Source organism: Macrotis lagotis, chromosome 5, assembly GCF_037893015.1.
Source record: "Macrotis lagotis isolate mMagLag1 chromosome 5, bilby.v1.9.chrom.fasta, whole genome shotgun sequence".
NCBI classification, from domain to species: Eukaryota; Metazoa; Chordata; class Mammalia; order Peramelemorphia; family Peramelidae; genus Macrotis; species Macrotis lagotis.
Genome location: NC_133662.1, coordinates 264820469 through 264842920, shown reverse-complemented (window position 1 = coordinate 264842920; position 22452 = coordinate 264820469). Strand labels below are relative to the sequence as shown.

Here is a 22452-nt window from a genome sequence, read left to right as displayed (position 1 = left end):
AAACCCCAAACTGGACACAGTTGTCTGGACCTGCTTCCTTTCTTTCCCCTTGAAGGGGCAGTCCATAGTCAATCCTGCCAACCCCAGGTCCTGTGGGTGCCCTTGAAAGTGCCCCAGTCATTCCGGATATGTGTTCCATGAGAATAACACCAGAGGAACACACAGCTATGGGCTCTCTCAGTTAAAGGATCATCTTGGAGACTCTAGGGGGACACTAAATTTGAGTCTACAAGAATGGGCAAGGCTTTGAAATATGGTCTTTGGTTATACTAGTTTAGGGTTTCTATTCTTGCTAAGGATCAATAATTTCAGCCAGTAAGGCTTCATCAATTGTTGTAGCAATAATATGTGTGTACATACATACTACACATATTTACATATATGTGCCTATATATGCCATGTGTCGTGTGTAATATATACATGTGACATATAGACATACACATTTTATCTGTGTGTACACATATAGTTCTCTCCTCCCCCCCATTCCTCCCCCTCTCTCCCTCACTTTCTCTTCCTGTTCCTCTTTCCCTTCCTCCCTCTCCCCCCACACGCACACACACGTTCAGAATATTTCCAACTGAGATTAGAATCAAAGTAAGTGAGGAGTGACAAAGGGTGTGACAGTCTTACTGCTTGAAGGACCATATCACGTCAACCTCCAGCCCAAATATTTGTAATCTAGATTTTGATCTAGGTGTTGGATTCAGCATTAAGGTGAGGGTCTGGACCTGTGATGTCATTGATGTAGGAAACTCCCAGAAGAGGAAATTTCTTCTCCCAATGCAAGTTACCACCTTCTCTGTCACTGAGCAAGATCCCTAGAGCACTTTTGGGGTCCTCCAACCCATATGTTTCAGCCACAGGCTTTGAAATCCAATTATTGCTGACTCTGAGGCCAACTCTGCCCATTGGCCCACACTTCTTATCATCCTACCATTGGAGTAGACCTAGAGACCTGGGACTGGATCTGTGATTTCCTTCTGGGGGGACAATTTTGTCAACTGTGTGGGTCTGCACCTTCTTTTTATAGAGTTGCCCAAAGAACTGAGGTTAAGAGACTTACCTTGGGTCCCACAGCCAACTCATGTCAAGGGGAGGCTTGGACTCAGATTATCCTGGCTTTAAGGACAATTCTATTTGAGATGTTTGTTATAACACTATTTAACCTGTAGTTACCCTTCTCACATAGTTTTCTCCCCTCAGAAATTATGTTTTGGGAGACCTGAGTAGACTTGCCTGCCAAAGCTTATTTTTCAAGTGAATCATTTAAAACTTGAAATACATTTTGCCATTGAATTAGGATCATGGAGGGTAGTTAGGTTCTAAAACCCAGCCCCCAAAACTACTATTCTCTATTCTGGCTCAGGTGAACTGGCCTGCCTAGAACCCACAGCTAATTCTGAGATTGTTGAAAATGGGCCAAGGGGTCCTCTCATACCTCTTTGCAATGCCTTGGAAATACATTCCAACAAGTTCTAGTTAGAGAACCTCTGGGAGAAAGTGTAGTAACTAAGTACAACACTAGAAGACTGGCTTATAGGGGATGGATTCTTTGGCCAAGACATGCCGTGAAACCCACCCATTGCAAAATGGCTCTCACACCTGGGCAATAAGAGTGGAAGTAGGAGAGTCCAACTGCCCTCATTGTCTGAGGCACCAGGCCCAGCTGAAATTCTTCCAGATGTTCTGAAAGAGCCAGCAGGTGTTAAGCTGAATCACTGTCAGTGAGCTTTGCATATTCACAGAGAATGGAAGACATGCTTGAGGACTAGATGGTCAAATGTTGCCCTTTGTCTTAGCAAGAGGAAGATAGTAGTCTTTTCACTATAGATTGGTGAGCTTGACTTTGCTTCTTGGCCCCTATAATGGGAATGCTTTATTTAGAAAGGGAAACAGTGGTCAGTAAAAACTAATATGGCTTCATCAAGAACAGATCATGACCTGATGTGCCTCAACTTTTTTTAAAGGGTCTCGGTTACAAGACCGGTAGATGAGATTGTTGTAGAAATGTTGTAGAAATACCCTTCCCTGCATTTCTTTGAGGTATTTGATGGTTTCCTATATTATCCCTTTTTCTCAAGTTGTAAAATGTGGACTAGATGTTAGTACAGATGGATGAAGTCTTGATTGGTTGATAACTAAACCAGAGTTGTCACTAACGAGTCAGTGGCAACTTGGAGGTCTCTAGTAGAATACCCCAGAATATTCTAGGATCGTAGTCTTTAAATTGAGAGAGTTTTTACAGATGAAAAGCTGAATCTAAGAGAATAAGTGACTTGCTTACCATTACATAGGTTATGAGAAGCAGACCCAGCATGCCAACCAAGGTCCTTCGGCTCTAGATCCAACGTTCTTTCCACTGCCAATCTCTCCTTGGGCCTCTGTGGTCCAACATTTTGATCAGTGACTTGAATGGGGAGAGAAGAGAACTTTTCAACTTTGTAGACAACTGGCAGGCATAGCTCACATTCTGGATGAGAGCTGAGACCTCAGGAGCCTAGACCAAAAGCTCAATGTCAGCCATGGTGGCCAAAAAAATCCCACATGACCAAGGAAAAGGGAATGAGGTGAGCTTCCTAGGGATGTGGTGTTGGAACTGGAAGGAGTCTAGGAGACCATCGGAGTCAAGCCCTCATTTTTCAAGAATAGCAGGGTATACTCTTACATGTATAAATATATATATATGTATATATATGTATTTATAAATACATATATGTAAATACATCTATATATGTATTTATATAGAGATAATGCATTTTTATTATTTTGTCTTATTATTTATTTTTATTTCATTATTGTCTTATTCTTTTTATGATTCTTATTTATATTTATTTTATTCTTATTGCATATTTATTATTTTATAGTACTCTAAGATTTGCAAAGTGCTTTGCAGATATTCTTATTTGATCCTCACAACAGTCCTAGGAGGCAGGTGCTATTAGGAGTCCCATTTCATAGATGAGAAAACTGAGACAGAGATGAAGTGACTTAACCCAAGGTCAAACATCTAGTGTCTAAGCTAAACTTTGAAGTCAATTCCAGTACTCCCTCCACTGTCATAATATTGTTCAGGCCAGAAGGGATGAGGATTCAAAGATAGCATGAGCTGTCTTGACTGCCCTGTCTACTGTTAATTCCTAGGGGGCTTGTGGTCCCCTGGAACACCCAGATCTTTTTCACATGGACCAGAATTTTCTCATCTTGTCCTTCGAACTTAAGTGCAAAACCTGACATTTATACTTAATAAATCTCATTTTATTAGATTCATTTCAGTGTGTGCTGACCATCCCACCTAGCTATTTTGATATCCATATTGTCTACTATTATAAGTCATTGTTAGGACTGGGAAATAAGCATGGAGCCCTTCAAGCTTTGAATTGTACTTAATTGCATTCTGGTCTATCCCCAACACCTCTATCATAAATAGGAAAAGAAAGTTTGCCAAATATTTTTTGCTAAAAATCTAAGTAGACAATATCTACAAAATTCCCATCATGGAAAGGAAATGATCTCATTCTCCCCTGACTAGTTCCTAGGGAAGCCTCGCTAGCTCTGCGGTCACAGCTTCCCTTTCTGCTTTGCTCATAGTCTCTTTAACCTGCCAGTCTGACCTCTAGTTTACAGACCCCATACATATTCTCTTCCCTTTATCAAAAACCAAGACATTTGCCTTTCTTTGGTCCTGTGACATGGCTCCCACCTCCCACAATCCTTCACATGTCACTGTTGGTAGCTCAACAGTCCTTTCTGTAGGTTCTCTCAGCAACCCTCAGTCTGGGGACTTTGAGCTCATTTCAGACCCCTAGGGGCCCCCTTCCTCATATTGGGCGTCAGCCCTATTGGCTCTGTTGGTCCTGAACTCATTCTCCTTGACAGAGAACAAAGGCAAATAAAGAATTGATGGTGCTGCCTTCTCTTGGATCTCACCATCCCTGGGCCACTCTCCAAGGACATTTTGGACCCTCCAGGAGCTTGATTCATATCAAGAAGGACAGTTTTCAAATAAACTGAGCCCATGATTTGTCCTCCCAGCCAATTTTGGTAACAACTGGCTCCATCTGAAGCTTCCCATTCTCATCTCCCGTTAGTATTTTTTCTGGTGGGTGGCTTCATTCACAGGTACAGCAGGGGAGTGAGGGTCTGTAGGGAATGAGTAACAGGGATAGAAGCCCATGTATTTTGATGAAGATTTGCCTTCTAGAAGGGCAGTTATTGCAGAGTTTACAAAACCAAGATAAATTACACTGTACGTAGAATGTGTTTCAAACCATATAATTAGATGGTAGGGATAGTGTAGGCAGCAGCATGATGTAGTGGATAGGGCTTCAGGCTTGGAGTCAGGACGACTTGCCTTGGGACACTGGCTAACTGTGTGACCCTGAATTAGTCCTTTTACATCTCAGCTTCAGTTTCCTCCCTGGTGAAATGGGGTCACCTCCCAGGACTATTGGAGAAAGCAGATGAGACCCATGTATAAACATTATTATTTCATTGGTATATAGAGAACTCCCTCTTGAAGAAGATCCCACTATGAAGGCAGTTTGTGGACTTTAGTGTGAGATATTGAGAGTTGAAATGACTTTTCCTGGGTCACATAGCCAGAATGAGTTAAAAGGGCAACTTCAACCAGGTCTTCCTGTCTCTGAGGCCACTATCACAAAACCACACTGACTATTTATATGGGGCAAACGTGTAGTTTTAAAATTAGTAAGGTTTTTTTTTTTGACAGTACAAGTAGTTCTTTCTTTAAAAAAAAAGCCTCAGTAAACTAGAGCACCTACCCTGGAGTCAGGAGGACCTGAGTTCAAATCCGATCTCAGACACTTAATAATTGCCTAGCTGTGTGACCTTGGGCAAGTCACTTAACCCCATTGCTTTAAATTAAAAAAAAAATTAAAGCCTGCTTCTTCTCAGAGTGTGTTTCAGAAGGGAGATATTTAGAAAGAATCAAGCCACTAGCAAATGACTCTAAAAGGGCTTACCCTCCCTTTAAAGAAAATGCATATGGGGGGGGGGGGACAGGAACCTTCAATGGAAAAAAAACACCTAAATGTCCTTTTTTTTTGTTGTTGGCATTTTTTATTTGTAAAGAAGCTAGAAATAGTCACTGGCTCCTTATCAACCTGATTACATTAAAAAACAATTATTCTTAAACAGCTAGAAGGCACAGGAAGACCTGAGTTCAAATCCTACCTTAGACACCTTTTAGCCGTGTGACCCTGGGCAAGTCACTTGAACCTCTGTTTGGCTCAGATCTGTAATGAAGATAATAAACAACAGCTCCTGCCTGCCAGAGCTGAGGTGAGCATCAAGTGGGATAATCATTAGAAAGCACTCACCACAGTGACTATCACGCAGCAAACACCATATAGATTTTATTTTTAAAATACAACTAAATTATTAGCCTCAACTACACTGTGGAAAGGTACAGAGGTCAGACTACAATCCCCAGCTCCATTTCCTTGATTCAGGTCTGCTAACAGACCTTGGCACTGTCTCTGTATTTCTGAACTTCCTTCCCTGGAAAGCTTCCAGTCTGTCATAGGAAGGGTGAGGGGTTCTGAAGCCTCTGACCAGGTCAGCCCAAGGGCCTGGCAGAGCCAAGCCTTTTCTAGGCTCTGGAAGAGACAGCGGTTATCACTAGCCTGGTAGTCAAACAGGCACCAGCCCCAGCCACAGAATGGGTAATAGTTAGCCTCCTCCTCTTATCTCATGATGCTGTGGGAAGTGCTTGGGCTGGGGAGACGGAAAGGCTCCATCTCTCTCTCTCTCTCTCTCTCTCTCTCTCTCTCTCTCCTTCTTCTTCCTCGATCTTAGAACTAGAACCAGGAGGAACCCAGAAGCTGTCAAATATAACTCTTTGTGCCCCCTGATTTTACAGCTGGGGAAAATAAGGCCAAGGGAGCTGAATCGATTCTGGATCCTAAGAACTAGAAAGGCCTTCAGAGACTAATGAGCCAAACCCCTTCATTCTACAGATGGGAAAACTGAAGCCTGAGGAGCTTAAGTAGCTTAGGATCCTCCATCTGGAGCTGGAAGGGACCAGTTAGCAGGTTTTTGCAATAGTCTAAGAGACTGAAAAAAAGCCTGAACTGGGACTCACATCAAAAAAAAAGGGGGGCTCAAAAAAAAAAAGCTTCTAATAATTTAAACTTTTTCTATGTTGGGTTTCTTATTTTTAAAATGAGCCGATATGGGCCACAAGGGTAATGTGCTTCTCTAAGGGCCATAGAAGTCAAAACTATTACTGGGATTTGGATCATGTGGTGTGTAACCCCAAATCTGACATGGGAGATGACTCCTGTGAGGACTGATGGCCCCATGAGGCTGCCACAACGTCAGAGAGCAGTGGCAGGAGGCACCCTCGGCCCTGGAACACAGACTTCTTTCAAGACTGTGTTACCTGTGATAACCAGTAAGCCAAAAACCTTTGCCCTTTCCAAGGAGGGAGTAAACAATCTCTTGGCAAGGTCACTTTCTTTTGTATTACCTTTGGGAATGGAGCCCTGGAAAAGTTTATGAGAACCTGTAGAAAAAAAAAGAAGTATTTGGTGATAACACGGAAGAAGAAATAACTAAGTTCAGGCAGTAAATTGCCGGATATATCAGGGGTTGAACGCATCCATTTCCCTGACAGATTTGAGTCCATCTACTGAAAAATAGTAGGAAGCTTCAGGTACTTTGTGCAATTATCCATAAGCTTTATGGGTTCCAAGTTCTGGATTCTTCATTATTTGACTTCGGGTCCCTAGTATAATCTGACATACAGTCGGTGATTAATAAATGCTTAAAAAATTGTAATTGTCCCTTTGCTACCTCTTTGTCATTGAAAGACCTGTATTTAGCAGGGGCAAACTATATAGGACGTCTATAGCTATGTGATTGTGTACAGTGGTCAAGAAGGAGCCCAAAGATTGGGTCACCTCCTGGGGAGGAACCATTTTGTTCCACCTTTGCAGGGACAAGCCAGGGTCACTGCGTTCTCCCAGTAAGAATGACTTAAAATCCAGTGAATGGCAAACTTAATACTTTGCTGCTTAAATTGTTACTGTAATTTTTATGTCTCTGTCAGCTTCCTTTAAAACAAGGGTTCTTCATTTGGGCTGCATCGACTTGGGAGTCTGTGGATGGATTTAAGGGAATCTGTAAATTTGAATAGGAAAAAATTCCATCATGATTGTTCAGTTCATGATCTCATTTGGGGTTTTCTTATCAGAGATTCTGGAGTGCTTGACCATTTCCTTCTCCAGTTCATTTTCCAAATGAGGAAACTGAGGTAAATAGGGTTAAATGGCTTGGCCAGGGTCATAGAGTTAGTGAGTGACTTAGATTTGAATTCCACTCTGCCACCTAGCTGTTTACCTTTATTTACCTTAACTTTTTCATCTTGAAACATTATTGGGGGGGGGGGGCCTAGGTGGTACAGTGGATAGAGCACCGGCCCTGGAGTCAGGACTCCCTGAGTTCAAATCTGACCTCTGACACTTAATAATCACCTAGCTGTGTGGCCTTGGGCAAGCCACTTAACCCCATTGCCTGCAAAAACTTAAAAAAAAAACATTATTAGGAAAATGAGGCTTCCCAAAACTGCCAAAAGGGTCTACGACACACGAAAAGGTACAAATTCCTGTCTTGAAGAAGGACCAGTAGGGAGCAAAAAGCAATACTTGGAAAAATAGAAACATCAGTATGGCCAAAGTCATGGAAAGGAATAGTTTCATGGGAAGAGAATTTGTGAGCCAATTCCCTGTATACGTTTTCAGAGGGATGTAGTCAACTAATAGGGGTCTAGTGTAGAAAGAACATCCAGGGCAGTAAGGGTGTGGAGTAAGGCTCTGTGGAAAAGTACGAGAAGGTGCCCCTTGCCTGACTTCATAGGAATGGATCTGCTTAGGTTAGATTTCTTTAGGGGAAAGAAAGTTAGCTTAGATGGGGATTAGCCATGCTTCTGGACCTCTCCACCATTGTTGAGTTGACCATGACTTAAATTAGCTGCTCCCAATATACGGCTGAGACTTGAGATTTTTAAGGGTGGCTTCTTGGCATATAGACCTTATCTATGTCTGCACCTCTTTTTTTATACTGGGCTCACTATAAAAGTAGAAATATTTAGTCAAGAAAATAAACTATACTTTTCCTTTCGTTATTCATAATGAGAGGGCCTGTTGTACGGTGAGTAGAGAGTTGACCTTGAAGGCATTAGATAGGATTTGAACCCAGATCCTATGACAAACTAGTTCTATGATCCTGAACAAGGAATTTAATCATTCCATGCCCCGTATGACTCTCTAAGATGATAAGTGGCACGGAAATGCCTACTTGCATTGGTAGAGGGAATTTCCTCTTCTGGGATTTATCTGTCACAGGTCTGGTCCTTGTCACCCTCATCTATTTGTCCCCCCAACTTCTTCCAATTGTCAAACTGAAATGTTCCTCATCTGATTCTTATGGTCTACAGTATCTCATTCTCTCCTTTACATCCTCATTATTGGTCAGTACCTTTTAAGGAGTCAACATGATTAATGTTTAGAAATATGGGATTCTGGAAATATGGGATATAATTGGACTTGAGCATTGTTTAGTTTTGAAAAGCATTTCTTGGGTATTGAGAAGGTCCTTTACAATTGTGGACAAGGTAACATTTGAAGGGGAAATGAACTCTGCCCAGTAGGATTAACACCTGGCTCACCTGGCTCACCTTGAGAAAGGAGAGTTTGAGAAGCCCCACCCTGGAATTCCAGGGAACTCTCCAGGCTTCCAGGTGCTGATCCCAACCGCAGTGGAATGGCAGATCATTGGGAGAATGATTAACTCTTGAAAGTGGGGCCTGAAATGCCCATCAGGAAAGCAAAATTCCATTGATGTCTTTTTTTTTTTTTAAGAGTGCTGCCATTCTTTATGTTTGTTGCCATTTCTTCTCTGGGTTCTACATGTTCTACTTTGTAAATGATGTCAACTTTTATTTATTTATTTTTGTTTTCCTTTCTCCTTTTCCTCTAGATCTATCAGGTTCAAAAGGTAGGCTTTGCTTGAGCATCGTTTTTCTGACCTGCATGTCCCTTCTGTTCCTTGCTAAGACCCTGAACACCTTTCAGAAATAACTTCCTTAACACAAGAAATAACACAACACACAAAAGTTTACTGCTGAATGTATGAGTTCATTGGAACCAGCCCCCCCCCCCCAGTATGGGACTATTTTGTTTTGTCAAATAATAGCATAGGGATTTCTTTTGTGTTGTTCCATTTGATAGCTAGGAAAGGTAAGTAGGGCAGGTCCTACTGTTGTCATTTTACAAGTGAGGAAACTGAGGCTACTGGGCTAAAGAATTTGCCCAAAGCCATTCCACCACTAATTAGCCAGGCTGAGATTCAGGTTTGACTATTGTTCTTTTTTCCCTACTAGTCTAATGCCCATACTACCTCTTTCAGCTCTTTCCTGGAACACAAATTTCTGAATATTGAATCCTTTTGTAATAATTCAGGCTCAAGACATGATATTTGCTGTAGCCAAACTTGTAAAACTCATATGAGAAAAATTGTCACCAAATAGAAATAATGAGAAGTCTGGTGATATTACCTTAAAGAAAAGGGGGGAAGTAAACCAGGATCCAGAGGGCTTGAGCCAGAGCAGAGTCCCCTTCTTACCTCATCCCAGACAAGGGTGATCCAACCTGCTTTAACACCTTTTAGTCACAGAGGGAACTCACTTCCTCCTGATGCCTTTTGTTCCCCTTTGGACAACTCTCTCTATAAGGAAATTTCTACTAGTATCAAGACAGGTGAAATCTGCCCCTTGCTTCTTCACAACACTTTTGAGATGTTTAAAAACAGCATTCAGCTCCCTCCTCAAGCCTTCCCTTTTCCAGGCCAAACATTTCCCAATTTCATAAACTGATTTTTTGACAGGGTTTCAATGCCCTTTAATGGGCCTGGGCACCCTCAAACACAACCTTCAGATTATCAACATCTTTCCTAAAATATGACCCCCCAACTGAATCCAGGGAGTGCTCCACATTTTCCTTATCAGAGAAGAATACAACAGGACAGCCAGATCCCTCGGTCTAGACATTCTTCAGCTGTTAATTAATGTAGCTTGACCTTTCATTTGCTTCCCTGGTTTTCATAATCATGCACATGACACACACTGAATTTATAGTTCATTAAACCCTCTTTATCTTATCACATGAACTTCTGTCTAATCAACCTTCCTCCATCCTGTACAAGAACAATTGATTTTTTGAACCCAGGGGTAATATTTTACTTTTTTTCTTCTTAAATTCCTTTGTATTGTTCACTCATTATTCTCATCTGCCTCATTGATTGGTTCTTGTATCCCATTTTTACCATTCATTTTATTGGTCATACCTCTCAATGTCATCCACAAATTTCACAAGTCTGCCATCTCTGTTTTATTCAAGTTAGTGATACAAATAGTAAACAGAATGGGGTGAAGACCAGAACCATGTGACACTCTGCTAACATTCTATTTTCGGGATGACATCAGTTCACTAATCAACACTTGGTTTCATCATTCAACCAGTTCCAAATTTACCTAATGCTACTGTCCTTTAGTCCATGGGTGTCAGATATGAGGCTTAAAACAATAATTAGGAAATATTTAACAAAATAAAAATCCAATAAAACAGCAATAACATTACATCCTAAAATGAAGTCAGTATGCAGCCCCCAAGGATCCTCATGTGGGGGTTAGTGGGCCCCCTTGAATTTGACACTGATGGAGGCCACTTCCTTGAATCTTCTCCCAAGGATATGGTGAAGTCTGTTGAATTCTGGTGGGCTCTCTCCAAGACTTTCCTTTGATTAATGAGTCTAGTAACCCTGTCCAAAAAAGGAAACAAGGTTAGTGTGGAGTGATTTGTTCTGGATGAATACATGCTGGTCAGTAGTCATCATTCCTTCCTTTTGTAGTGTAAAGAAAGCTGGATTTGGATTTAGTGACCCGGTTTCAGATCACAGCTCTGCTGTATAATACCTGTGTGATCTGGGTCACAGAAGGAATCTAGAAATCCATCTCCTTCGTTTGGCAAATGAGGAACCTCAAGCAAAGAAATCTGAAATGACTTACCCAGAGTTATACTTCGGGGTAGTAAAAGAGCCAGGATTCAAATCTAAAGTCACTTTATTTTCTAGGCCTCAGGGGAAAAGGAGGAGGTTCACCAGATGATTTCCTAGGTTTCTCTCAGTTCAAACACCTAGGATCTGATTTGATACTTTGAATCCTTTGATCCTTTGAAAAATCCAGCCTCCTTTCCTATTTAAAAATCGGGACAATTGGCCCTCCCCTTCCCCTCTTGCTCAACCACCAACAAAGCTTCTTGGGTCTCAACTGCAAGTTTTCTTTAAGTCCGTAGGGATCACGGCAGAGCTGGGCGAATGTAACAAAAATAACTGACTGGAGAAAGAACCTGTCAGGCCTGTTTCCTCCCCCTCCCCCATTTCATATTGAAGAACTGGCCAGAAGAATGATGGTGACTTTCAGTGTTCAGCCCTGTATCCTCCCATTTCGTGATCCCCAATGACTTTTAGAGTCATATGTAGAGGCTGAGCTGGCCTCCTCTGGGAGAAGACTCAGAGAGAGAACCCAGGCTGTGGTTCCAAATGTTCTGGGCCCAGAATGAAGTCATGGATGAGTTCATTCATTAATCTCAAACTTGAGAAGATGGGCGTCTTCAGGCAAAAGGCTGAGTCACATTCCTCATTTAGAACTCGGTCTCAAGCCATTTGATTGCCTTTCTGCATAAGGATGTTTACCTGGGGTTTGTTGGATTGGGAAAATTTTTTAACCATTTCATTTATCCTCAGTTAAGGAACCTAAAACTATCTGGCCCCCCAGAAATCAAAGTCATAGGATTATAGATTAGAGTTAGATGGTACCCTCAAGGTGATGGAGTCCAACTCCTTCATATCACATAAGAGGAAACTGATGCCTACAGAGGTGAGGTGACATAGAGGTAGCAAGTGGAAAAGCCTCTAAGTCAGAGTTCATAGATTTACCAGAAGAAACCTTAGAGACCATCTAGTGCAACAGCTTCATTTCCCAGATGAGAAAACTGAGAGCAGAGAAAGGAAGCGATTCACCCAAAATCACACAATGAGCCAGTATCTGAGAAGGGATTCAAATCCAGCCTTCCTGGCTCCCATGCCCAGCATCAATCCACTGTACCACCCACACATAATGAGGCCCCTTAAACCTAAAACTCCTTGGGTTTGCCTCCTTCCAGCAAAACTTGGATGATTTGAGCCTTAGGGACTATGAGAAGGTCGTTTACTGCTTATGGACATTCCTTTTTTTTTTTTAATAAGGTCCGTGAGAAAAGCAACAACATGGCAACGTTGTCAGGGTTTTTGGCATCTTAGTCAGCATTCATTTAGTGGGCAAGCTGGTCCCAGCAGCTCCAAGGGTAGACTGCTGTTAAATAAATGGTAACGCAGATGAAAAGAAATGCGACAGATCTTCTGTAATATAATTAAGTCCTGGAGACATAACATAGAAGGGTTATAATTTATGATACTGAAACTAAATTACACATAGTACCCCTAAATAGTCACACCATAACTTGCCCTGATTTTCTAGGATAGGTTTCAGGCCATGGGAAGTAGTCCGGTTTCTCTCTCTCTCTCTCTCTCTCTCTCTCTCTCTCTCTCTCTCTCTCTCTCTCTCCCCCCCTTTTTCCTCTCTCATCTTAATCTTTATGTCCCTCCTGCTTTCCTTCCCTTTCTTCTCTCTTTCTCCTCTCCATCTCTCCTTTTTCTCTCCTGTCTCTCCTCTCTCTGATCTGTATCTTTATATCCCTCCTTTTGTTCTTTTTCTCCTCTCCCTTTCCTTCTCTTTCCATTTCTCTTCTCTCTCCTATCTCTCATCTATGTGTTTGTTCCTCCTTCTCTTCTCTCCTTTTCTCTCTTTCCCTTTTGTTCTCTTTTCACTTCCCTTTTGTACTCTCTTGCCTCCCTTCTACTTCTCCCTCTCTCTTTCCTTTTCTCTTCCCCTCTCTTTTCCCTTCCTTTCCCTCTCTTCTCTCTCTCTCTCTCTTCTCTCTCTCTCTCTCTCTCTCTCTCTCTCTCTCTCTCTCTCTCTCTCTCTCTCTCTCTCCTCTCCTCTCTCTCCTCTCCTTCCTCTCCTTCCTCTCTCTTCTCTGTTTTCTCCTCTCTCAGACATTTGTTCAAGGCTTTACAACCAGTCATTGCTAACAAAGCTAGGAATCTGACCCAAGCTATCTTTTCCCAAATCTTCCTCCTATGACTCTACCCCCCATCATTTTACATATGAGGGAGCTGAGGCTCAGAAAAGCTATAGGACTTGCCCATGGTGCCCCAGCCAGATGAGAGAGACTCAGAACTGTCACTACAGAAACATGGTTCTGAGGTGTGTGGCCAGAACGGTAACTTGGGGGCCCCTGCTGAGTATGAAGTAGACTTTGCAATTTGTCCCCCCAAGATAAAAGAAACTCTACATTGTCACTATCATAAGGGAAGTTTTCTCTAAGAAGGGGCCTTCCTCAAACTTGTTCATTGATAATCACCTCCCTTCTTTCAGTTCCGGTTGCTTCTTGCCAATTAAAACTATTTCTGAAAGTTGGACCCCTTTTGTCTCCCACTGCATGTCCTGTCTGTCTCACTCACTGCTAATCACTGGGGTTGGCACTTTCTGAAGCTTGGGCTGCTACTGACATATCTGCCCTCCTAGGCCTGCTGCTCTTTGGGTCAAGGAAGAGCTTCCTGTCCTGGGGGACCTGGGGGCTGGAGGGAGGATCATCAGGCAGATGTCTCCAGAAACCACTGGCATATGCAAATGTGACTGCTTTGGACATCTGATCCTCTAATTAAATACTTCCTACAGTGGCCCTGTTAGGTTTTCTTTCCATTTTAAATTCTTTTGAAAAGTTATTTAGCCAAAAAAAAAGCCATTGGAAAACTATTTCCAATTATGTTATTCATTATCCAATTATTTCCCCTTTTGGATTCTTTATATCTGGATGACTCTAGCTGTTCATTAACCATTCATAACTTGCCACCAGGTTTCTTTCTTTTTTTTTTAATGACTTCTTTCTATTGTTAGCATTCACAATTCATTACAGGTCAGAGGATCAGTGTTAGAGGGGAAGGAAAAAGAATAAACATGTATTAAATGCTTAGAACATGCCAGGCATTGTGCCAGAGCTTCACAAAGATTCCCTCTTGTAAATACTGTTATGATCCCCATCTTTACAGTTGGGGAAACTGAGGCAAACAGATTACTCCAAGAGATAGAGAAAGAAAATAGAAACAAAACCTCCCTGCCTTCGATGGGACACTTCGGGTTTTTAGAATGCCTCTAATTCCCTCCATATGGGTCATCTCCTATTATCTCTACAAGGGCCACATGAGAGCTGTCAGGGCCTCAGATAAACCTTCTTTCCAGATGTGTAACCCAAACCCCAGGGCAGGAAAGGGATTGATTGACTTTTCAGGGTGTGAGCTAAGAAAATTGAAAAACAAATCTTCTTTGGAATTACTCTATTTTGGTGGAGACCCTAAAATCCAGAACCCCCATTCTGCTGCCCTATTTGCTTCCAGAGTTTATATTCAAAGGAGGTGGTTTTGGGCCCAGGCAGGCCTTGGCCCTGAGACTTTTCCTCTGTTCTCCAACCTGGTGTATTTTTAAATCCCATTGACATCACCCTGTTGGCTTTTTCCTCTTTGCTGCCTGTGTTACCATTGTCACCAAAAGGAAGAAATCCGACCATTTTAGGACAAGGAGCTTGTAATCTGCTGCCACATAGCAACCAGACCAAAAATAGCAGCCATGTCCTCCTGCAATCACAAATCCCCAAACTGGGGGGGGGGGGCAGTTTGCAGAGGTCAGGACTCACTTGTTTTCAAATTAGACGAGTCCTGGGAGAGAACAGAACCCCCCCCCCCCCAAAGGCCCAACCTAAGCTGGAAGTTGGTCCTTTGTTGGTTTTCTTCTTGGGAATTGAGGTTGAGTCAGCAGATGCCTTGAATCTTGGGAATCACAGACAGGTCTGGAGCTAGAGGGCACTGCAGAGGCCAACTTTGTGTTCAGCCCTTTGTGTTACAGATAGAGGAAACTGAGGCCTCGAGAGTTTTTAAGTGATTCAAAGGGAATGCACAGTTTAGAAGCCATCATTTCTTTTCTTTTTTTCTTTTTTTCTTTGTTACAAGGATAAGTGACTTGCCCAAAGTCACACAACTAGGTAATTATTAAGTGTCTCAGGCTGGATTTGATCCCAGGTCCTCCACTGCACCATCTAGCTGCTCCAAAGCCATCCTTTCTTAAAAGATCGTTGATGTTACTTGGTCCAACTTACACCATTATCAAATGACATGAGTATAACTTTTTTTACTGAATTCTTGATTCTGCTTGTCTGATGAAAGGGGAAAATAACCTAGGACTACAACCAAGGCTCTTCCTTCTACCTATCCTGGGGTTTTCATCCCCTTACCTCATGCCTTCCATTAATTCACGGTCAATAAAGAATAGAGAAGGCTCACTCCAGATTCCACCTTGGGAGCCTCCACCTTTTTTCTCCTCTCTCAAATGATGGCCCTAAAGTTGAGACTCCACCTTTTGAGATCTGTAGGGATTCTTTGAGCAGTATAAGGAAGCCCATGGGTCCCTTCTCAGGGTCAGGTTTTTAAATGTATAAAATAAAATATTTAGAATCACAAAGGAAATAAAGGTGTTATTTCTCCCCCATGCAAGTTTATAGATTTCTTGAAATCTCTAGAGAATGGACCCCAGATTCAGAACCCCTACTATAGAAAAAGAAGCTAGCTCTTCTTGGCCTTTAATAAAAATATCAAGGCCAGATCCCTCCTAGGTCTGACACTGGATTATGGTGTACCTCCAACCAGGAAGTCAGTCCAGTCCTGGTTAGCCTCTTCTTGCCCTATTCTGATGATGTTCCCTCAAATGCATTAGGATTTCTTGGCTTATGCTTCTCTTGATAAGTATGTTTGCTTGGTATTATGGCTAGTCATAGTACTTTTGGAGAGGATCCTTATTCCCTTTCCATATTTTTGGCATAAAAAGGATAGGGGAAGAAAGAAGAGGGGAGACCCTTTTGCTCATGAGCCTCTCTGACAAAGAACTCCCATAGAGCACTTCCTTTGGCAGCTGGATCTCTCCCCTCCCCAACCCTGCCATGATGTTTGCTAGTGGTAGTAGCATGCTGGCTGATTTTGTTGTGATTTCCTCCTCTTGGGCTCTGCGGGATGGGGGAGATAGTCCTCTGGAATTGCATGGTGGGACCCTAGAGCACTGATGTTTCCTTACCTAATTTTCTTTCCTTTTTATCTATAGAAATATTATGGGCTGGATACAAAATGGGGTGACATCGAGCAATGGATGGTACGCTTTTTGAATAACAGGTTTTAAAAATCCAAAATGGTTTCTCAATGAATTCTTCTGCCTTTGATTCTGAGGGTCTTCCCATCATTGAGTTGGGTTTAAAGATTGATGGATTTCTTAGTAGCATTGTGGCATCCTTGAGTAATCATATATTCTGAAAACTGGATTTTTTTTTGATAGAATCATTAAACCCCATTATAAAGCAAAAATGGAACCTTTGTGACATTTAAAAGAAAGTAGAGGCAATTCATTATTCATTTATGTGAGTTATTAGAATGAAAATAACCCATCATTTCACTGGGGGGATGATAGGGAGCCATAATTGTCAATCCCCAGGGTCCTTTCTAAACCCCTCATAGAGTTTTGTAGTCTAAGCCTGCATAAAACTTTCTAGCAGTGACTGGAAACAGACTTGTGTCAAGCCAAGTCCTAATCTTCTCACTAAAGGGAGATTTAGCAAAGATCCCACTAAATGCTTGGCCCAAAGATCCCCCCTCCCCTATATCTATAGGTGAACCAGGCTCAGCAGAAGTCTTAGTCTATAGGAAGTGAGGACAAGAGAATAGCTTCGAGGTGAGTTCAACTCAAGAAGAATCTAGATTGGGAGTACTTTTAAAAGGAGCCAAAGTTGTACTGAGATTGAGGGAGAAGGGATGAGACATTTAATTATCTCTGAGTACTGCAGGTGAGGGTGGCCCTCTGCTGTCTAGTTTTAACAGTAATTTTAACTTGAGAAATGATTCTTAAAATAAAATAAAGATCAGATCTGTAAAACTAATTGGGTTATAGTCTAACCAATGGAGTCAAGTCCACGTTCCTCCCCCTTTCCCCTCCCCACCAGATGAGCTCATGTGCTAATTAAGGTCTCATTTATTCAACTGACTCACCTGGTTGACATAAAATGACTTCATGACCTGTAGTAAAGGATATGGAATCTAAGATTTGATGTTTATGTGAAGGAGTATGTATAAGGAAATGCCAGTTTGCCAAAATTCTTGTCCCAAGCAAAAAGAATCAAATGATTTTCTGTATCTTCCACAGGAACATAAGGGCCTTCTTTAGTGGTATGAAATGTAATTAGAAACCTTAGAAAACTACAAATACACATCTAATTTTTTTTTGTTTTGTTGGAACATTTTCCAATTATATTTAAATGTTTTGGGGGGTTTTGGTAATTTTTTTGAATTTTTTCCAATTATATTTTAATCTGGTTTAATTGGAGTTTAGGCTGTAAATTTGACACCCTAGAGGGGAAGGTATTAGTGTAGTTTTTGTGTGGATTCTTTGAAGTCCAATCATTGGTGAGGAGTAATGGGAAGTAGTGGATAGAGAGCCCTCCTTGAAGTCAGGGGTCAAGTTCTGCCTGCTGTAGAAACTGTGTTGATTCTCTGCCCCCTTTCCCCCTGCCTCCAACTCCCTGAGACTATAAATTGAAGTAAAATGCTGACCTGATTTGGTCAAAGTTTCTTATGCCAGTGTAATTATAGGCCCAGCTTCTGTTATTGCCAGAAGTATATCATATAGAGGTTACCCAGTCTAAGCTTTCCCATTCCCTTGTGATTACTTCTAGGTGAACAGAGCCCACTCTCAAACAGACTCTATAAAAATTGCAATAATGAATCCATAGGCCTGAAAAGTGGCCTTTGGGAGAATCGGGCAGCCCTTCATCATGCTGGGTGCTATGCAAAGGTTTTTGAAAGACTAGATTTTTTTTTTCATAAACTCATGAGAGCCCTTTGTGTCAAAGACAGCAGGGCAGTTCCTGGTATACAAAAAAAGCAACTTGCTTCTGTTGGTGGGAAGGAAAAAACCATTTGGACCCTTGTCAGCAATCTCCAGGGGAAATGTGGGCATCTCTGTTATTCATAAGTAAAGTGTAGGGAATATTGTTAGGAATGAATGGTTCCAAGCAAGTTAATTTCAGGATCCAGGTGCACTCGTCCCCTGTCTGGGAGGTGATTTCCTCTGGAGTATAGTGTGCCCCAACCCACCCACCCACTCAGGTTCTGCCCCTTCCCTTTCATCCTTGGTCCATCCAAGGGAGGATGCCTCTGCCAGCTTTTACTGCCCCCACAATCCCCTTCAGGGGTCTTCTCTTGTAGTTCAACTAAATAAAGGCTTGTGGCACAATCTTTTAAATGTAGAAAGAGAGGGAGGAAAGAAGGAAGGAAGGCAAGCCAGAAAATTGTAATTTGATCTCATTTATTGCTGAAATATTATGTTGCCAAAAAAAAATACACCAAAGAAAAAAATGAAGTACAGGAAGCAGATTATAGATTTCTCTTAGGGAAGTTAATCATTAATACTCTTCCTTAGAATATCAAGGTTTCTTTTCTCCCCAACCCATTTTTGACATTTCTGCTTTCAACCTTTCACTGTTCTTTCTTCCTCTGTTGCCTCGTTAGGAAGAGAGCGAGCGATACTCTCATAGATTCCGAAGAAATCCATCGGTTAGTACGTACATACAGTCTTTGTTCTTTCCCTAGGTCTTCACCAAGAACTGATGCCTTCTTTGTGCTTGTGGTTACTAGAGTAAACATTTACTTCCATGGTCCTCTTGGAAGGAAGTGACTGGTCCTGTGGTTAAGTGTGGGCTGGGACTTAGACAGATACTGAGAAAGTTGCTGGGCATGTTTTACCTGGAGTTTTTTAGAAACCTTTGGAAATGCTGGTTATTAACAAGGCATGGGTGGCAGCCTGGGTGTGTTTCCCCATTTTTTTCCTTTGCCAAATAAAAAAAAGTTGTTTTATGATATATTGAATATGTGCTTTTTTATAAGGTACCACATACTGTGAAATAATTTTATTTTAAGAGCATACTAGATCCTGGCAGAATCCGATGTGAACAGGCATGTTCCCAGGCAGTGAGAAGATCTAATGGATTGTTTGGGATCCATCTGCTTTGCTCCTTGAGAATTAAGATACTGGTTCTCACTGTGATCTGTTTTTCACCTGGTTCATGAATTTTACCCATTTAATCATAAGCTCAAATCTGATTCTGTCATGGTATTATAGATCCAACTGCTGGGTCTGTTTTGTTTCCCATTGAGATTGTTGACATTGATGTCATCACTTGTGTTATTTCTACCATTTCATGTGGTTTTTTTCATCCTTTCTTTTCCAATAGGCGTCTGATGAAGATGAGCGCATGTCAGTGGGTAGTCGCGGAAGCCTGAGGGTTAGTAACCAAATTATTTAGTGTGCACGCTTATTTACACCTTGCAGAAGCTTTCTATTTTCTCACAAGAAGACCAGGAGTCTTTACCCCTAGGTTTCCTAATCCAACCCCAGAGTTAAACTCAAATCACGTGATAAAAATCTTTCATGTTCAAGCTATGTATATGTCCCAGCAGGTGATATGGTCATATCCACTTCTTTGTGATGAATAGCCTTGCCAGAGAACCTCTTACAATTGAAAAGGTTTTTTCACAAACCAAATAAATTCAGCTAGGATAAGAAGAATAGGAAAAAATTCACTGAGTAGAAAAAAATATTTCCATCAAATATCACTTTAGCAGTGGTGGATTCAAATAAATTCTCAACTGGTTCATCAAACTCAACATAAAATTCAGGATTTGTTCTACTGATCTGGTGCAAATCTGGTTCATCCCACCACTGACTGTTCATCTTAAATATTTATATATTCCTTTCCTAATGCAAGTGAAGTGGTCTATATAATAGGTTGCATATGAGTGTGCGCATATATATATATATGTATATGTATACATATATATATATATAATTTTTTTAGGTATATAGCTTGAGTTTTTATCAGTGATTTTTGATGCATTGATTTTTTTTCCTTCACTCAGGGCTTTCCTCTTACCTTAGCTGGATTTATTTTATTTGTATTAAGGTTTCTGATGGGGGGGGGGATATGCCCACCTATCCATACATAAACATACATTTTCATTCCCAACTGTAAAGAGAATTGATACAAATATGTAAGACCAAGAACCATTCCCCAGTAGATAAATTCTAAAAAAAAAAAAATCTTAATCAGTAGCTGTACAAATAAAATGCTAAAAATTACCAATAATAAAAAAAAATGCAAATTGAAAAACAGATTAAAGTAGACCATCCTCATGATTAGGCACCAGGAGTTCTTGTTTTTGTAGTTACCACTTGATCTCTTTCCCTTCTGTTTCTCTTGTTGCCCTGGAGAGGTTACCAATAGCACCAAATACTTTCAAATGTCCTTTACTTGGAAACTGCAGCTTAGATTTGCCAACTTAAGAAAATAAGTCCAACCTAGAATTATGGTTTGAAGCATGAACCATGCCAGATGCTTTCCTAATTTGTCCAGAGAGCCTGCAGAAGCATTTGAACCTGCCAGCTGCGATAACTAGCCTTGTGGCTAGAGCCCGTCTTGAATACTTACGCATTTGGATAGAGAGCTTCACCAGAGTGTAAGTTTCTAGAGGACAGGAGCCGTTCTGCTTCAGCATGCCTACCTTTGTAGAGTGGGTGCTTTAATCAGTTCTTGTTATAGAGGTGAATCCCAGTAAGCAATTGGTAGATTCAGTCCTACTAGATAAGGAAAGATACTTCTCCCAGGCCCCCTCAGTTGTAAGGAGCAGAGGGGAAGTTGACCCCTGGTCCCTGCCTCCAAATAGAGTATGTTCTTTCTGTTATAACTTCTAGATTTATTTTCTAAATTGAAATGGGGAACAGTTGGATCTACTGTGTGATGGGAACCAAGCAGTAATCCATTTTGGCTAAAAAATCTATCATAGCTAATGAAGTATGAAGTAATTTCTTAATGAATGTGGGTGGTTAATTATTTAGCCTATAAAACTTAAATTGATTATTTTCTTCCTGAGATAATGTTTTCATAAACCTTCCTAAATTTCAGTGATCGAATCAAATACATTTTAGGAATTGAAGTGGAGAAACTGAGATGTTTTTATTTTCTCTTAAGTCAGCACACTGATCTGTGGATGTCCACTAGTATATTTCTTTTTCTGAGGCAAGGTCACCTCTCATCTGTAATAACAAAGATTAGCACTTAGAAACCCATGTCACTATATTAGTGAATTAGATTAAATCTTATTTTCTTCATTAGTTAAATCACATTTTTTACAATGAAAGCTCCTCTACTTAGATTGAAATCTGTCAATATTCTTTGTAGCACTAAAAAGTCAACTTGGTAACATCTCTCTTGGTTGTTTCAAGTACCCTATGGGTATGGACAGATGGTGGCCATCTTTGTTGGTGAGGGTGAGGTATCAGGATTGGTTCACTTCTTGTAACATCCCTTCCCAAAATGAGAAGTTGTTTTTGCTAAATCTGTTCATACACAGCTGGGAAATACAAAATTGACTTTTTTTAATAGTGTGCTTTGCAGGAATTATAATAAATTCTATATTCATTTAGACTTTGAGATTTTTTAAGAATGTAATTAGGGAATTCTTTTTTTTTTTTGCTTTGTTTTTTAGGTTTTTTGAAAGGCAAATGGGGTTAAGTAGCTTGCCCAAGGCCACACAGCTAGGTAATTATTAAGTGTCTGAGACCGGATTTGAACCCAGGTACTCCTGACTCCAGGACCGGTGCTTTATCCACTGCGCCACCTAGCTGCCCCAATTAGGGAATTCTTGATGGGAATCAGTGAATATTATTTCTAATGAAATCTGATTTTCAGTTCATATTTTGGGTAATAAATAGTGAAATCTTGCCCCTATCTTTTATAATGAAGCCAGGTGGCAAAGCAGGTCTTGTTCTGGGGACTCGGGAAGAGCTGATCTTGAATCCTGCCTTATATACTTGCAGTGCTTAGCAAAGTGTCTGGCACATAGGAGGTACAATAAATGTTTAGTGACTAATTGTAGGACCCTGGCAGAGTCATTTAACCTCTTGGTTCCTCAGTTTCCTCATCTGTAAAATGAGCAAATTGAGCATGTTGGCTTTTTGTTGTTTGTTTTTTGTTATTTTGGTTTTTACAAGGCAGTGGGGTTCATCGAGTTGCCCAAGGTCTCACAACTAGGCAATTATTATGTGTCTGAGATCAGATTTGAACTCAGGTCCTCCTGACTCCGGGGCTGGTGCTCTATTCACTGCGCCACCTAGCTGCCCCGGCATGT

The 22452-nt window shown here is 41.1% G+C and overlaps 1 protein-coding gene across 24 annotated transcripts in view; it reads left to right on the top strand.

The window, feature by feature from the left end:
• LRRFIP1 (LRR binding FLII interacting protein 1) overlaps positions 1 to 22452 on the top strand; it is a 193045-nt gene that overhangs the window by 104779 nt on the left and 65814 nt on the right. For 16 of the 24 annotated variants that reach the window (XM_074189783.1, XM_074189784.1, XM_074189781.1 and 13 more), the window contains exons 3-6: positions 9001 to 9018; positions 16325 to 16372; positions 18778 to 18822; positions 19500 to 19550. The exons of 4 other annotated variants lie outside the window; for them this stretch is intronic. In XM_074189783.1, the coding sequence (XP_074045884.1) occupies positions 9001 to 9018; positions 16325 to 16372; positions 18778 to 18822; positions 19500 to 19550 (162 nt within the window). The remainder of the gene's footprint in view (positions 1 to 9000; positions 9019 to 16324; positions 16373 to 18777; positions 18823 to 19499; positions 19551 to 22452) is intronic. 4 more of the 24 variants (XM_074189777.1, XM_074189765.1, XM_074189778.1 and 1 more) reach the window with 2 other exon arrangements.